This window comes from Penicillium samsonianum (genome assembly GCF_028829775.1).
Source record: "Penicillium samsonianum strain IBT 33392 chromosome Unknown utg000004l_segment0_segment0, whole genome shotgun sequence".
Classification (NCBI taxonomy): domain Eukaryota; kingdom Fungi; phylum Ascomycota; class Eurotiomycetes; order Eurotiales; family Aspergillaceae; genus Penicillium; species Penicillium samsonianum.
The window spans coordinates 1,651,236-1,667,366 of record NW_026643262.1 but is presented as its reverse complement, the minus strand read 5'-3'; the positions used below and the strand labels follow the sequence as shown (position 1 = coordinate 1,667,366).

At 48.2% G+C, this 16,131-nt stretch overlaps 6 protein-coding genes across 6 annotated transcripts; 1 reads left to right on the top strand and 5 right to left on the bottom strand.

Moving 5' to 3' along the window:
- Positions 1 to 760: 760 nt before the first annotated feature.
- Positions 761 to 1,570, bottom strand: N7471_007556 (uncharacterized protein; the record flags this gene model as incomplete). The annotated part of the gene is made up of 1 exon (XM_057280275.1): positions 761 to 1,570. The coding sequence occupies one exon, from the start codon at positions 1,568 to 1,570 to the stop codon at positions 761 to 763; it is 810 nt and encodes a 269-aa protein (XP_057134535.1).
- A 985-nt stretch (positions 1,571 to 2,555) lies between these two features.
- Positions 2,556 to 3,986, bottom strand: N7471_007555 (dolichyl-phosphate beta-glucosyltransferase; the record flags this gene model as incomplete). Its single annotated transcript, XM_057280274.1, has 3 exons — positions 2,556 to 2,900; positions 2,965 to 3,756; positions 3,873 to 3,986. The coding sequence occupies 3 exons, from the start codon at positions 3,984 to 3,986 to the stop codon at positions 2,556 to 2,558; spliced, it is 1,251 nt and encodes a 416-aa protein (XP_057134534.1).
- Positions 3,987 to 4,329: 343 nt separating this feature from the next.
- Positions 4,330 to 9,110, bottom strand: N7471_007554 (uncharacterized protein). Its single transcript, XM_057280273.1, has 3 exons — positions 8,114 to 9,110; positions 5,747 to 8,065; positions 4,330 to 5,690 (listed from the first exon to the last, which is right to left on the bottom strand). Exons 2-3 carry the CDS (start codon positions 8,063 to 8,065, stop codon positions 5,526 to 5,528), a joined length of 2,484 nt encoding a protein of 827 aa, XP_057134533.1. The 5' UTR covers positions 8,114 to 9,110; the 3' UTR covers positions 4,330 to 5,525.
- Positions 9,111 to 11,501: 2,391 nt separating this feature from the next.
- N7471_007553 (putative NUDIX family hydrolase) lies at positions 11,502 to 12,736 on the top strand (the record flags this gene model as incomplete). The annotated part of the gene is made up of 2 exons (XM_057280272.1): positions 11,502 to 12,067; positions 12,224 to 12,736. Exons 1-2 carry the CDS (start codon positions 11,648 to 11,650, stop codon positions 12,734 to 12,736), a joined length of 933 nt encoding a protein of 310 aa, XP_057134532.1. The 5' UTR covers positions 11,502 to 11,647.
- Positions 12,737 to 12,867: 131 nt separating this feature from the next.
- On the bottom strand, positions 12,868 to 14,120 carry N7471_007552 (MutT/nudix family protein; the record flags this gene model as incomplete). Its single annotated transcript, XM_057280271.1, has 4 exons — positions 12,868 to 13,106; positions 13,202 to 13,442; positions 13,845 to 13,937; positions 14,070 to 14,120. The coding sequence occupies 4 exons, from the start codon at positions 14,118 to 14,120 to the stop codon at positions 12,868 to 12,870; spliced, it is 624 nt and encodes a 207-aa protein (XP_057134531.1).
- A 613-nt stretch (positions 14,121 to 14,733) lies between these two features.
- N7471_007551 (HAD family hydrolase) lies at positions 14,734 to 15,553 on the bottom strand (the record flags this gene model as incomplete). The annotated part of the gene is made up of 2 exons (XM_057280270.1): positions 14,734 to 15,486; positions 15,545 to 15,553. 2 exons carry the CDS (start codon positions 15,551 to 15,553, stop codon positions 14,734 to 14,736), a joined length of 762 nt encoding a protein of 253 aa, XP_057134530.1.
- Between the last annotated feature and the right edge of the window lie 578 nt (positions 15,554 to 16,131).

Sequence of the window (16,131 nt, the reverse complement as noted above, 5' to 3'; positions counted from 1 at the left end):
GACAGTGGAGTTCCTAGAAGCGGTCAATGAGCTCACAGCACTTGGTCATCTAACGGAATTTCATGCGACGTTCCCGATACGGCACATGTCAAGCCTCGGGTCACGCGTTAGATGAATGCTGGTTGGGTAGGTTTAGGATTTGGGTAGCTTTCAGGTACGAAGTTCCCAGAAAGAGTGAAAAAGAGGAGAGAAGGAAGAAAGATGATTATTATACTAGATCATGAACATCCCCGCAAATTCCGGGGAAATGGAAAAGAAAAACCAGAGAAATTCTGTGAGCGTATCTAATCACAGCTTATGACGTCAAACGAGCTCTAATAGGAAATATCATTAATAAGATGATGTACGTATCATCTGCAAGATCTGTTATATATTATTTAGAGGGTATATTATAGTCCATCTATGTGTGTGTGTAAGTAAAATATATAACCAACTGTAAATCGAGCAAGCAACAAGCACAATATATATCCGTAAATGTCTGTCTATAATTCATCCCTGTACTGGAATTAGTGGAATAAATAAGAACGGAGAAAGTAAAAAAGGCAGCCCAAACTCCCTACGCCATTTGCGCCAAAGATGTGCCACATTTGACCTTTAACATGCAGTTGACCAGTATAATCTGCGGTCAGACGTCATGACGCAGAGCTAGCAGGGCTAGCCAAAACACCCGAAGAGGTCAAAGTCCGCAATGCTAAAAGATGTCAAAACAAAAACAAAAGGATATAGAAAACATAACACCAAAACAATCAAGGGAAATCCCTCAGCAAACAGACGAGATGGGCCGGAGTCGGCTTGGCGCAACCGATTTCTTCTTAAAATCCAAAGACCAAGCCGAACACCCCTTAATAGACCGACGACCATCGGACTGTCTCAACGGCGAACGACTCCGCCAAACAAACTGCTGAGCCTCATCAAGCAGATGGTGATCACCATTCGGCAGCGGATAGAAGCTCACATCCTTACACAAAGCGCCGAAGCGCGTTGCAAGATCAAACACCCCTCGGGCCGTGAGATCCCGACCACCCACGTTCGCAGATGGATAATAGTAGCGTGGATCGAGGTAAAGCAGCACACTATTCCAGCGCGGAAGTTTCTCGGACAGAAGCCGGGCTGCGGCCTCGTATTGTTTCAGCGTGCGCTTCGGCACGCCGGTCTGCGTGTGCACGAAGAAGAAGACCTCGAAGCCGACGCTGCGGATGCGGGCGCGGGCGGTTGCGCTGAGCGTGTCGAGGAAGTCAGCTAGTCGGTCGAGATTGAAGGAGTTGCGGAGGAAGAGGGTGTGCGTTGAGTAGAGGTAGTCTTCGGCTTCGTCGTGGAGTTGGCGGTTCACCGCTAGTAACTTGCGTGCGGTGCCGTCTTCGCCAACCCAGTGAGGACTCATTGATAATGCGCGGTATTGGCCGCGGGCTGTGAATGTTTTGCCATGATCGCCTAGTACGATCATCGGTTTGCTGACTAGATACTCGTTTGGTACGTTTAGTGCATATTCGTAGATCTTGAGACGGAGTTCGGCTGGGAGTTGGAGGAGCCGCGATGGTGATATCGACGTGTGAGTGAGATTTGGCATCATATCTGCTTCGCCAGACGAAAGAACAAGACGCGATGAAATGTCGAGCTTGCGAAATGCGGCTGTTAATTCCGTTTAAAAGGCAGTGGTACCACTCGGTACTATAGATGTGTCGCCACCGTCAGAAAATTTCGATCCGTCAGAAAAAGTCAATGCTGAACAAAAATAGAGGTCTGTACTCTGTGTTCCGTAGATGACCTTGCATAACGCAAATGCAGAGCATCAGACCATGTCGACCCATTTATGTGAAGTGCCGAGTATCTGATCAGCATCTAAACTTAGAGATATTGCAGCCACCGCATATACTTCACCGCATGTCACAAAAGTTCGGCAAATTTTTCAAAGTACAACTTTGAATCAGTCTCTAATTACTCGTTCCTAGATTCCCGAACCATGGATGTAAGGTTTACAAGTTTTTATACGATAACCTTGGTTCAATGGTATGATTGTCCTCCAGGGCTTGGTGACCCACGTATTAGTGGATCTGATCTATGGAAAAGTCGCCTGGTTTTTCTTTACCCTTTTTTTCGGTTTACAACTGCGACTGGCGGTATTGCACATGAGGCCAAGAAGAAATAGTAATGCCAAGCAACGTCGAGGACTTTCCCAACGTACGTGCAATATATTTAATCTAGGTCTCAAGTCCCTCTTGAGCAACATGTAGACACCAAAACGTGACATGGACGCATATCTGTAAGATGCAGGCTGTATGTCAGGTATAAGAAGGGGTGATGCAATTGACATTCTATAGTGGAATAATTATATTCGTTTGAGTGAAACAACTAAGCTATATATGTATCTTTCATCCAATACATAGTGATGTTGAGCTGCTTTGGGCAGCATATCAACCCAAGAACTATATCAGAAGCCGATTGAATCATCCACTCCGGCCAAGTAAAAAAGCCAAGTCTCCAAAAATTCAAGATGCAATATATTCGCGATGGAAAACTGTTCGAAAATACCAGGAACAATCAAGTTCCAACCCTGATCATCGCTGTCTATATACACCCAGCGACCAAGCTGCCCGCAGAACAGCTAGACCCCAAGCCATGCCGATACTATCTCGCAAGACATTCAATTTGCTACCCTTAACCTCCCTCCATCCCACAGGCACCTCAGCCACAGGGATCCGAGCGAACTCAGCCAGCATGAGCATCTCAACATCGAAGATCCAGCCCTCGGAATGCATGTAAGGCACAATATAAGGCAGCGCATTGCGGGAGAACAGCTTGAACCCGCACTGCGTATCCTTGACAGTAGCCGTTTTAGGGGGTGTCATGAGCCGCAAAATCAAATGGAACGAATGCATCATGAAGTTTCGAAGCTTGGATCGCTATCAAGCAAAGTCAGTAATCAACCTCGCAAACATCTCATCACCCAGATATCAGATATCATACCTTAACCACAGCCTCACTACCAACCATATGCGCCCGCGACCCAACGGCAACCGCCCGCCCCTTCGCATCCTCCACATCCCGACAAGCCCCAACAAGCTTACCCAGATCATCGAACTTGCTCGCCCCGTCCGCATCCGCAAAGACAACATACTGCCCACGGACATGGCGCATACCGTGCGTGACCGCGCCACCCTTGCCACGGTTATGAGTCAAGTTCACGACGCGGATCGTGCCAGGCGGGATATGGACACCCTCCGCAGCCTGCGGTGTCCACGGACCCGCGTGTCCCTTGGGGTGCAGAGAGAGCTGGTGGTCGCGCGCGAACTGGAATGCGACTTCCTCCGTGCGGTCTGTCGACCCGTCCGAGACGAGGATGATCTCCCAGCCGCGGTCTGAGGCCGAGCCTGCCGCGTCGCTGGTGGTATCCCCGTTCGGCTTGCGCTTGCGCATTGAGCGCGTCTCCATTGTGCCTGGGCTGCTGGACCTGGCGGTTACACTGGCTGTATCCCCGTACATGTGCTCCAGGTAGTTGACGGCTTCTTCCAGCATGCCGGTTAACCGGTCTTCCTCGTTGTATGCTGGTACTACGACGGACATGAACAGCTCGGCTGGTGCGATTGTGTGGGTTGTGGTGGTTTTGTTGGTGCTCTTTTTGGTATCTGGGCTTTCGAGCCAACAGGATAAAGGTTCGGGGTCTGTGACGGATCCATCTTTGGCGAGGGTTCTATACTTCTTTTCTTCTGGTAGAGGTTCTCGTGGAACTGGCGCAACGAAAAATATAAATAATGAGAACTATATAATCGCAAGAAGCATTGACAGGTCAGTAACTTGCAATTGGGGTTGCACGTGTTTGGAGTGCCACCGCGCGATTGGCCGGTACAAGCGGAGCGGGGGAAACGTGGACTCACCAGGACAAATAGCCCAAGCAAAGTGGCTAGGGCAGCAATGAGTAAAATCTGGCCTGGGATTTCCACCGCAGTATTGACGCATTGGCGACAGACCTCGCCCCAAGCTGCCGCCATGGTGGAGAGTGACGAGCTGGACGTCAGATGCGGAGACGGAAGAGATGCGGAATGGGGAGAGTGAGTGATGTCGAAGGGAGAAGGCAAGCACTTAGGTCCGAGAGAGAAAGTGTTTATTCATAGAGGTAAGGCAGAATGATCCTCGCCACTTGAAGGGAGAGTGTGTGTCAGAAGAGAGGGCGGAGGAATGTTGCAAGTTGATAATCGCCAGCTTGGCCTTTTATCGGCAACACGCAAGCCGATATGGAACAGATCCACATCTAGGAGCCACGGTTCGTAGACACTATATTATACTATATTTAACTAAATTATAAGTCACATTATATTATATTTTCTGTATTCTGTTCCAATTCACGTATATTGTAGCTCGTTGACCTGTCTATACGCGTATCCTGTCTATACGCGTTTACCCCGGATCGCATAGATCGCCCACCTCCGGGAATAGACATTGTCGCATACAAGAGCTGATTCTTGCCTTATCCACAAATATGCGCCCTCATAATTATCTTCAATGGGCAAAGCTAGAGGAGCGCCTCTAGCAAAAGATAGCAAAAGATATTGGCTCAGAGACAGCAGAACCATGGTGCTGAACACTCTTTGTTGGCCATGCTGCTATCCATAATCCACAAAATGGGCTACAGAAAGGTATGTAAGTAATGGACGTGGGGTTAAGGAAGAAAAAAGCCTTGGAAGTTGGGGAGAAGGACAAGGGGGAGTATATACTATATGCGAACACTTCCCAAATAGGAAGGTGACTGACACTAAAATTTTCCATATTTTCACTCAAATACTTTCCTTCTCTTATCGTCTCATTTCTCCTCCTTTCTACCGCTTTGCCTCCCTTGTCTTGCGTCCCCTCGGTATTCTCGCAACAATTCTTCGTTCAACTAGCAAGTAAAACAACGCATCGCGAAGCCAATGATGACTTCTTTCTAGTAGCTCTGAAGGTGTCCCTTCTGGATAGAAGGGGCACACAATGATCCAAGTCCAGAAAGCGATTGAAGCAGGAGTCTTGGCTTCCAACAAGACAAATTCAACCACGGTGGAATAGCACCGCCCAATGCCTGGAAACCGATTAGAAAGGCCTGCGAAAGCTCCCGGTCATCATGGAACAGGACGGACAGAAGTGAGAGCATCCCGGGACAGGCTAAGTTCCCATATATCCATGGCAATAGATGCGATAATCCTTGGAGACGCCAAACGGTCCAGTCCTTGGGGAGTGGTCCAGGTGGAGGCAGGCCTTCCAGGGTGGGTCCAGAGAATAATCTGAGATCTGATATCTGTCGTGTAGTCCTGGAGACTCATAAATTTCCTGTCTGGTAATAACGAAAGAAAAGGATCCACTTTCTGTCTTCGTGTACGGAAAGGGCCTCAAGGAATGACTCGCGCACAAGAAGGCTTGAGCACGGATTTGAACAAGAAAAAAAAAAGAAATCCCTAGGGTTCCACCAGCCCCGAAATGTTCCCCGTCAAGACGAGCAGCGCAGCCTACGCCATAATGGAACCCGCAGCAGAGCCAGCAGTCACCCAACCGCATTTTCAAACCTCCTGCATCTCGTGATCGGAGGAAGGTGATATCTCATTTCCTAGTGAGTAAGGACTGCCATACAGGTAAGCAGGGGATTCTGCCATTGGCGCAAATTCATCTGCTAATCGAGTGGGTGTGAACCGTCGCGTCTGATCGTATGTCATCCAGCGGGTGAACTAGTATGAGATATATGGTCAGTTTCAATGTGCTAATACGAATAGGGCAAACAGACAGTTGCAATCCGCACTCCAAGCCAAAGACATCGATGCATTCTAGGAATCACTGTCGAATGTTCTTCTGTTGATGGTCTGTTGTCTTCTGTAGGAGCCCCCTCGAAGAATCCTTCTGGGTAATAAAGCCGGCTCCATGCCTGTCCTCTGATCAAAAAGTCCTCCGGTAGCTGTTGTGTAGTTGATTCGTTGAGAAGCGGGAATGATTCGTCTTCGATCTTCGAAATGATCGTGTCGGGACGGAACAAAGTGTTCAGATAATTTGCAAGTAACGACCACGGAATCAGCGGTTCCAGTCGTTGTATGGCAGCTGGGTTAAGTGTGAGACACCACACAAATGCCATAGAGATATGTACACTCGGGTACATGTTCGGATCGCCGAGTTGACTGAGCATGACGATTAATGTGTGAAACGCGAGAGAGCTCGCCCGGAATGCAAGCTGGGACGAGAGATCGCTGTATGTGGCATGGATGGGTGCACTCAATGCCCCAGATTCCCCAGGTGCCCCAGATGCACCAGATGCACCAAATACACCAGATGTACTAGATGCACTAGATGCCCACTTCATTGCCGCTAGGCGATCTTCTGCCGTAGGACTGCGTGACTTCAATCTGAAATCCGTTTCCATCACCCCATGTTTACTCCCATATTGAAATATTGCACAGATATTGCAAGATGTGAGTTGGACACCTTCCTGCCCATGTCGGCCTACCCGGCTAATTTCTTTACGGAGAGTATCAAGAAACACATTCGCCCGAGAAACAAACTCCTCAACCGGAGCTTGCATGAAAAGCGCACCGTGAGTAGTCACGAACGAGGTAACTAAACTTCCCTTTGCCGGCATATTCATAAGAGGAGCGATTAGCTGGGTCATGCTATCGAGAGCATTTGGGAATGCGCGCACGCTGATCAATGCTTTCGTGTAGTGAAAAAACTGCTGAAGAACGTCCGGGCGCGCTAAAACAGCAAGATGATGCTGAATACGGCCATTTTCCGGGCTTCGATCTGCGTCCAGGTTATACCAATACCTCGACACCCCTGCCCAGAGTTCGCGGTCCTTCTTATCGAATTCCTCCACGGCCATTCGGTACCGTGCTAAATCACCTAGGCACTCGATCCAAGTCTCTTTGAAACCTGACACGCTTTCCAGTAGCAATGTTATCATCGAGTACGAGAGGTAGATAAAGTCAAGCATATACTCCATCGAGCCGGGGAGCTTCTGACGTAATAGCTCCAAAAATGAATGCACTCCATACCGCCACATGCGCGCCGGCATCGCATACTTATCAGCTAAATCCTTAAGAACAGGACCAGCTGACGGATGTTGAGAGGCGAGAAAAAAGTCATGATGTTCATAGAGTAGTGTTCGGTGTAGGGAGACGAGTGTCTGCCACTGAGCCTGTGATAGCTCGGCTTTTGATTGTGCTTGTTGTCTGTCGATTTCGATGCACTTCTTTTCCACCATAACAAGTCCGGTATAGATTCCCCGCACTTCATTGATCAGTTGCTCCTCGGTAATGGCGTGCGTGTCCGGTTGCCTAAACATTTCATGAGGCTTTTCTTCCTGGGTGTCTGCCCCTCCACCCACCATATTCACATTTTGATTTATTATTTCATCATTTCTCGTGTGCCATGATGCCTGCACTTGCTCTTGCTTTTTTGTGGCGTGAGAAACATTCTGAATTCCACCAGCATTCTGACTGTGCACAGCAATGGGTGTTGAATGTGATCTTTGCAATTCTGGACGTGTCGCAAACCCTTGAGCTAATTGCGGCTCTTCTTCCTGCCTGGGCGCATTGATCTCAATTTTCGGATCTGCGGGGCTTTCATCTATACATTGAGGCAGGCCGGGTTTTAGCTGCTGAGAAGCCGATCCCGACAACTGCCGAGGCGCCCTGGAGACTCGGAAGACGTCCCCGCGACGAGATTTGCCGACATGGCCTACACTGGTGCAAGCGGGGCTTCTCAGAGCTCGCATGCCGTGACTACTGAGTGTTTCCATAGTGCAATCGTCTGCTAGGACGCCAGTAGACCTTGGTCGAGCACTAGATATCGGTGAGGTGGCCGAGTAGTAGCCGTGGGTACCCATCGATTCAGAGATGAGTTCTTCTGACAATAGTCTTTTCATAGATCGCCTGTATGAACAATTAAAAGATGTGTAAGCAACAAGAGCTTGGGGGTTCACAACATGCCTAGGTGACACGTCGCTATGAACAACTCTGTCTGAGAGTCTTGTCTTGGCATCTAACAGGCTGTAAAAATTGCGCCTGGTCGGTCTTGCCTCCTTACGGCACAGTGACTTGTCGCCCATTTCAACCATCTAGGGAGAATTAGTTTCTCGTTTGGGGCTTCGGAGTGGCCAACGCACCCAGTAAGAAAAAGAGAGATGTTCAAATTTCACATGTTGTCATGGAGATCGGGCGAGGTTATAGAAGAAGGAAACCTTTAAATGATATTAAATTGACAAGGTAGAAGTCGCGTAGAACAGGCATCCGGTGGGCAACCTGGGTGTCTGGCTGGCCCTGGGGGGGCTCATGCCGATCATCCTGCGCTTCATTCTGCCGAGTGTTGGTATTGTATTTACCATACGAACTACTGGTTGCCTGTTTTATTTCTATTGCTTCTCTGGCCCCCTTTTCTCCGATTTTCATGCAACTGTGCCATATTGGAACGTTCGAACATCTTCTTGAAGGATTCCATAGCCTCCCACCCCCTGGTGCCAAGTCATTTTCCTTAACCGCGCCTGTTAAGGGAGACAGGTAATAGCCGCCCTGAGCACCCCAGATCTATACATGTATCTTCCGCCTCACTTTTTCCTATGCAGGACTCGCCAAAATATCATCGAGATCTGCAAGAGATCTAAGAAATGGGTCTTATTTGAAACAGCTGATCCCTCGATTATTTGACAGCCTCGCCCAACGGTTGTAGAGTTCAAGTCTACCCTGGCATTGCCCAATAGCCTCCCGATTGTCTCCCAATACGATCCAGATATGACATCGTCTTATGATTTGGGAGGGCTTTAGGCAAAGGAGTTTTCCCTCGCTTGCCCTTGCAGCGTTAGGGTATTGTTTGCTCCGTCACCGCTCTTTGGCTACTACCACCGAATTTAGTCAACCAGGCTTTTTTCCACCAAGCTTCAGCATGGACTATGGCGTTTTTGGCCAAAGAGCGTTTGTTTTGCTCTCAGTTGGCCCGCCTGGGGACTGGGATGACCCCGGGTGATATTGGGCGATTTGGCATTCGCATTGAGCATTGACTACGAAGTGAAGATTGCGCTTTTCCTCTTCGGATCACCCTGGAACGAGGCAATTTTTGGTCCATACATAGGTGATCTTCCAAGGTTTGATTGGAAATTTATTGGGGGTTGGGGGGGAGGCACTATATTGTGCGCACACCACTATTAGCCGCCTTGGTATTAAATCACCAGTGGACGGGGTTCCTTGAATGTCCGGTGACGGGTAATCATGCAACAGACTTGAAAATGGGTCGATGTACGATTGCCAACGGGATATCCACGAGTGTTAGACCACATGGCCTTGTTGAATTGTCAAAATGCCTAGGTGATGACTCGAGCTATGGCCAGGGGTTATACTGCTACCTAATATTCGCCATTTCGCCATCTCTCTATCTATACAGAGTAATACATAGTTCTAAACTTAGAATAGCTTTACCACTCATATCCAACGTGCACTAGTTAATATGTGGTGAGCCTAACACGAATGTGGACAACCCCAGTCAAAATATAGGCTACAATTGAAGTACTAAACATCCGCCACCTTGTCGTATAAACTCCCCAAATCTGTACCTCGAATCCATAAAAACTAAAACAAGTGGCTTGGCGGGATGACGCCTGTCCTCATAACTCTCTCCTGTCAGAAATCTTAGGCAGGGCTGCCTAAGCCGATCGCGTAAGCGCCCGTAATAATTGGAGCGCGTTTTAAGCGGCCCAGTATAAAAATAAAACAGTATGTACTCCCAGGATATAGTCAGTTTCAGTTCTATTGAATATCCAATAAGATACATATATTCCAATATAACAAAACAAAGTGTTGTCCAACGCTGTGCCACCCAATACCGACCCGGTTCGCATTTTACAGCGAGGCAACTGATACGCTCCACTTGACTCCGAACAAAGGGATCTAGCCCGTCAATTGTACCTCCCCTTCCCGGGAATCAACTTAAACTGGAGCCGCTGCAAGGGAGTGATGATGTGATATTGCAAGCCATACGGAAGGGAGCAGGTGCGACCAAAGTGGGCGCACTACTTTGCCATCACCCGGGTAAAGCTTTGTTTGTTGGTCCAGCCACCCTTGATGAGAAATCCCCTGGCAGTATAGAATATGCAGTCTGCTATGTATGTAGCTAGTTGATTTCCGCTGACTTTTAATATGTTAGTGTAATAAGCTTGCATGGAATATGTGTAGTCGAGCTCTAGCGTGTTGCCGAAGCGGGGAAGATAGGCTGCAGATTTTACCCGGGTGAAATCCTACGCGGGTGGGATTCTACATGACTTCTAGAGTTCATGGATCTAGGATCTTCTTAGACTGCATGGAAAAGGGGTGTGTGCCCGGCTACAACCTTGGAAAGTATCATACGATTGGTGAGCTTTTATCGTGCATCTGTTTACTCCGTACTCCGTATTTGGTCTAGCAATGATTCTAATGGTCTTGGCTCTCGGTCTCGTTTACCTTCATATGATCTCAGAGGTTACTTTGTTTTGAGAATGGTGGATACTACCTTTGGAGTATAAGGCAAACGGATGTAACTATTGACAGGATTTAGTGAGACTAGGCTACCTGCCCGGGGTCACGCTATACCAACTTCAGTCATTTCTAGTTGCTTCGCTTTTCTTAAACATGAGCAATTCAAGGCAGACGACATATCAGCACATGTCTGATTTTGAGATTGAGGAACTGGCTGAAAACAAATAGTCGGTCCTATGGTCCTATCAGCGGATTAACTCCAGGCAGCTATAGTTGTGGACATCGTTGACCGCTATTCACAAGTATTCGGTGCTCCGTCGGCTGAAATAATTTTCAACCATTTGAAGGTTTCTTTTTAAGAGAGCCCAACGGAGTTCGTGTGACATGCTTGTTGTCACCCCACATCTAAACCCGAGATATTTATGTGCACATGAAATATGGAACCTCGCAGAAATGAAAGACTGGCACAGTATATAGGCTGTTGTCTACCTCCGTAGAGATGACTCCATTTACTATCGAGACAGATCATAAATCTTTGTGCGTTACATAGTAAGTCCTGTACGAGATTGTCAGGCTCATCGACATTGAGATGCAGCTGCAGCTGCAGCTGCAATCGCTTGGGAAAGTTTATTTTGATGATTAATCTATTGTATTGACCAATTAAATTGCTGATGGAAGCCCTGAATCACTTCTTAAAGGGCTAAAAGGCCGAGATTATATTGATAGGAATGTGTTGTCGTATTCAAGCAGAAGATGAAATATGGCCAATAGCAGCTTTGGGGGGCATACTGATCGAGTTGACCCCCTGAATACCACTTGTTCAACTTAGTAGACGAAGCTCTGGGCTAGTTGCTGTTTAATAAAAGGTAGAACTATATGAATTCCGGGACTGATAGCTCCAAAGTTATGAATGGGCTCTATGGAATCCGTACCACATTTGAAACAGCAGTTCCATAAGAGCAAAATTAATTATATCTTCAAAAGGAGCTTTAGCTATGCGATGTCTACTCCGTAGGTAAAACGTACATATGTACATTTAGTGTATGCAGGTATGAAAAAAGGGGTGAGACCAAGACTGAGCGACGTCATCGAAGCAACATTTGAAAACAATTGACATCCACATGTGCGCGACCATTCACAAACGAAGTCTCCAGTAAAACATCGAAATTGAGGGCTAAAATCTCAGCAAAACCGAATTAATGAGCTCCCTCCGCCTTGCCGCGCGACACCTAAAACCAACACAGCCCATCCCCACACGCAGACTAATCATCAGCATCACGAAAGCCAAAGCTCAAACAACCAAAATGTCAACATTCACAATCCCCAATTCAAACCTCAAAGTGAATAGCATCCCAGACCTAAGCCAGAATGATCTACTCTCATTCCCAGCCTTCAAAATCTGGATAACAACCCTCCAGCAATCCCTCGCGCGACAAGAACACCCCTCACACGAGTTCCACAGTGACCCATATGTACTGCGCAAAATCGATATCCAAGCCGTCGACCGCTTCGGTGGCGGGCGACTAGGCTTCATTAAACTCAAAGCGGAGGTATCGAATGGCCAGGGCGAGACTTTGCCCGGTAGCGTATTTCTGCGGGGTGGCAGTGTCGGCATGTTGGTGAGTTGTCGCCCATTTAATTCTACTCGATGGGAGTGTTTCCCCCCTTTTTATGCTATAGACATCCAGGCAAAAAGAAAAAAGAAAAATATTACGCCCCAGCCCCACCACCCAAAAACATAAACGTGTTGTTGTTTTTTCTAATTCTATGAATAGCTCATCCTCCAACCGGATGATATACCCACCCCGAGTGAAAATGACAAGCGCGCTATCCTGACCATCCAGGCCCGCATCCCAGCAGGCTCGCTGTCGTTCCCGGAGATCCCGGCTGGGATGCTCGATGACAGCGGGACGTTTGCTGGCGGTGCAGCGAAGGAGATCGAAGAGGAGACGGGGTTGCGGGTTGAGCAGGGGGATTTGATTGATATGACCTCGCTGGCGCTGCAGGCTGCGCAGGAACCTGGCTACGGTGAGCGTCTGCAAAATGCTGTTTATCCGTCTCCTGGTGGGAGTGATGAGTTTATTCCGTTGTTTTTGTGTCAGAAGTCTATGCCCCGGAAGGAGATTGAGGAGTTGCAGGGGAAGTTGACGGGATTACGAGAGTTCGGGGAGAAGATTACGCTTAAGGTTGTTCCTTTGGCGGATTTGTGGAAGGAGGGGCTTAGGGATGGGAAGACTTTGGCTGCTTGGGCTTTGTATCAGGGGTTGAAGCAGGAGGGGTTGCTTTGAGTGGGAATGACATGTACGTGTGGGGGATGGGGAAGGGGATATGGCGAGGTTTGCTTGTAGATTTGTATTTTAATAGAGGTTTGTTTGTATCAATTAATGGTTGTGCTACAAGCCAGTGAGATATGACTAGCTCACAACCTCCATTTCTTTGCTAGTTCAATCCCCTCAGCCAGTGTTCCAATCCTAGCATCAATAGCATAACCCTCCTTTTCAAGTTTCTTCATCTCGTCGAACAACGAGTTCAAAGGAACAGTAAAGCATTCAATGAATTCATTATCCTCAAGCTCAGGCTTTGGGTTCTTGTTCTCGGGGAGAGACATATCGACCCGGACGTGGACCATATGCAGGTTGGTATTGCAAAGTCCTGGGTCTGATGAAGTCACAATGTTTGTCAGCTCTCAACACCCGAAAAGGTCAAATAACGCTGCTAGAAGAAGACAAAGCTGGCATCCATCGCTCACGTACCGTTATACATCACTGGACTAGTCTGCTCCGCCACACCAACATAACCAGTCTCCTCCCTAAGTTCTCGAACAGCACATTGCTCAGGCGTCTCACCCGCATCTATGAGTCCTGCAGGAACCTCAATAACAACTGCATCAATTGGTGGCCGGTATTGCTTCTGGAGAAGCAACTCCGAGCCAGTATCTTTGTTCAGAATAGCGACGATCCCAACGCCATCAAGATCGATACCGGCGGGACGAGTCTAGGAAAACGCGGTTAGCATCAAATTCGGAATATAGAATTCAAAGACAGAGGCTCTAAGAAGTTCTTTGAACTGGGTGGTAATTGAGATCGACCAATGCATCCAATACACATTGCAAGGCAACCAATGGTCATGTGGTTTCGGTTGATACGGCGTCGGGCAACGCCCGGGTTTATGCCACCTCAAGCAGAGGTTCCCGGGCCTGGGAGCCCCACCAATGCCAAGGACCATTTCCTGATTTAGATGAGGCTGGATCTTAGTCTATCATGTAGGTGGTTCTCGTGGCAGTCCCGCGGGCGTGTCACTTGGATACCTGCACCGGGTGTCATGCATATACCCCGGACATCGACCAACAGCGCGCATAACACGGATAAGAAAAGAACAAGGCGGAATCTGGCTTACCGTGCGCTCAGCTGATTCCCATGTTCGCTCGACACCCAGGGGGTCAGTGTATGTTGTTTTCACCATTCGAGCCCAGCGGGCTTCGTTGGGGTCCTATTTGGTAAGACATGTCAGTCATGCATCGGCGCGAATTTGGTGGTATTATCCCAACTCTACACATGTATTTTATACATAGACTGGGCGTTTATCGCTGAAGAGACTCCCAGCGAGATTGGAGTAACTTACCAAAGGTCCCCGCGAGATGAGTTTCGATTTGGCCTGCGTGCGAGCTGACATTGTAATGGGCTGCTAGTGATTTAGATTGCAGGGGTGGGAACAAGCCAGGATTCAATGGTGTATGATTTATTCGTCCAATGGAGTACTGGACTGATGTTGCTAGATCGGCGACCAATCCCAACCGGAGGGGACCTCGGGAGGGGTGATCGCGGGGTTGGCGGGGTTAGCCCTTATCTTATCAGTCTATGTCTTCGATGTTTCTCCAAGTGTATTCCAAGGTTCTTTTTAAGATAAGAAACCTTGGAAGAGAGCTATACCTACGAAATATAAAGTAAACAGCTGAAACAACTCATGATAAGGTATAGTTAAATGGTATCTCATTGCGCATCAAAACCTGTCTATGCAAAGACGGAAGATACTAAATAATAATGCACCAGGCAAAGAAGAAAGTAGCAAGGACTAGACACAGTCCAGTCTCGAACAATTCTTGCCACTCTTGTGTCAAAAGGAATCAAAACACCTTTTGATAACAGAAAGTGTCAAGAGAAATCAAGAGTCCATGATACATGGAGTGGCGCAAAACCAGAAAATAATAGAAGAAATAGCTCCATAACGACCACACGCTCGCTATCATAATATCGTGGGCGTACAAGCGTTACCAGCGAGAGTGCGTTTAAAGGCTTGACTGAACATCGACGGAGCCACCATTCTCGATTTCCTTCAGACAATCCTCAAACTCAGACCAATTATACATGACGGTCTTTGCACCAAGGTCAGTCAGGGCCTTAGCCATCTCCTTCTGCGTCTCTTCGCCATTGTAGCTGCCAACATAGGCAATAACGGGAATACCGGCACGAACCGCGGAAAGAGCGCCAGACTTGCTGTCCTCGATGGCAACAGTCTCGGCAGCAGTCTTGCCAACCTGCTCGAGAGCATACAGGTAGATAGCGGGGTCGGGCTTGGACGTAGGCTTTGGCAGAGAGCTGGCAGCGCTGAAGACCTTGTTCTCGTCAAAGTACTTGTCCTGACCGACCTTCCTGATGGAAGCGAGCACGCGGCGCAAAGCGGAAGAGGAGACGACCGCAAGACCGTACTTCTTCGACGCGTAAACCTTCTCCAGCTCCTCGCTGGCACCGATACAGGGCTTGGCCTTGGCCTCCAGCTTGGCAATGACTTTGTCCTCTTCCTTTGTGACGTATCCTTCCAGCTTCTCCGCATCGATCTCGAAGTCGTACTTCTTCTGTAGGGAGACCATCATGCCGCGGAAGTTCTGGCCGACAAAGTCTTTGATGAGCTGGTCGCCGGTGTAACGGTCTGGGAGGTTGTTCGCCTCCAAAATCTCATTGGCCAGGTCGGCGCAAGCCTCGAAGGCCAGCTCCTCTGAGAGGACCAGAGTGTTGTCGCAATCGAAGAAGAGTTCCGTGATCTGCAAGTCCCGGTTAGCGTCGGTGGGTCTCTTATGGGAGATACCACGATCCTCGTACCTTAGTCATGATGAAAACACGGAGAGTAGATCCGGGTGTTTGTTTATCAAGATGGGGGAATACGAGTCGAAGTGCAATGTATGAAGAGTATTGGTCTAGTATAATCTAGAAGAGTGGTGGATGCAGATCAAAATGAAGAGAAGAGGAATGCCTGGGGACAAGGAAATAGGCGACTGGAGTATTTAAGCCAAGGCAAGAGCCGACCCCAGTAGAAATGACGCCGCGATCATAATCTCCAAGGGGAAACAGGGCCAGAGCGGGAGGGGCTGGTCACTACGTGGGGCCAGAAGTACCTGGTACCTTAAATTGCCCTATTCTATTGTGTAAAAGAAGGTATCGAATACCTCAAATTTGGGGAGACGGCCAGGTGTTCAGCCAATTAAAAAGCACAGACCTATAACAGGCTAGTCTGTTTACAGACTAGCGTCCATTTTCTACTCCGGGCAGGTGCGATAGTTTCACGTAGTTTCTCCCATTTTCTCCCATTTTCTCGCATTTTCTCACCGGTTTATTCCCTTCAATGTTTTCTGAGTTTGAAATTTGTCTTGATATTCAATCCCGTGACATTGTTTCATGAGTACATATGT

What these genes read in the sequence shown, in the direction of transcription:
- N7471_007554 (XM_057280273.1), bottom strand. Translation starts at nt 8,065, where the DNA reads ATGGTTGAAATGGGCGACAAGTCACTGTGCCGTAAGGAGGCAAGACCG. An exon ending in TTGGAGTGCGGATTGCAACT is followed by an intron (nt 5,691 to 5,746) that starts GTCTGTTTGCCC and finishes ATCTCATACTAG; the next exon opens with TTCACCCGCTGGATGACATA.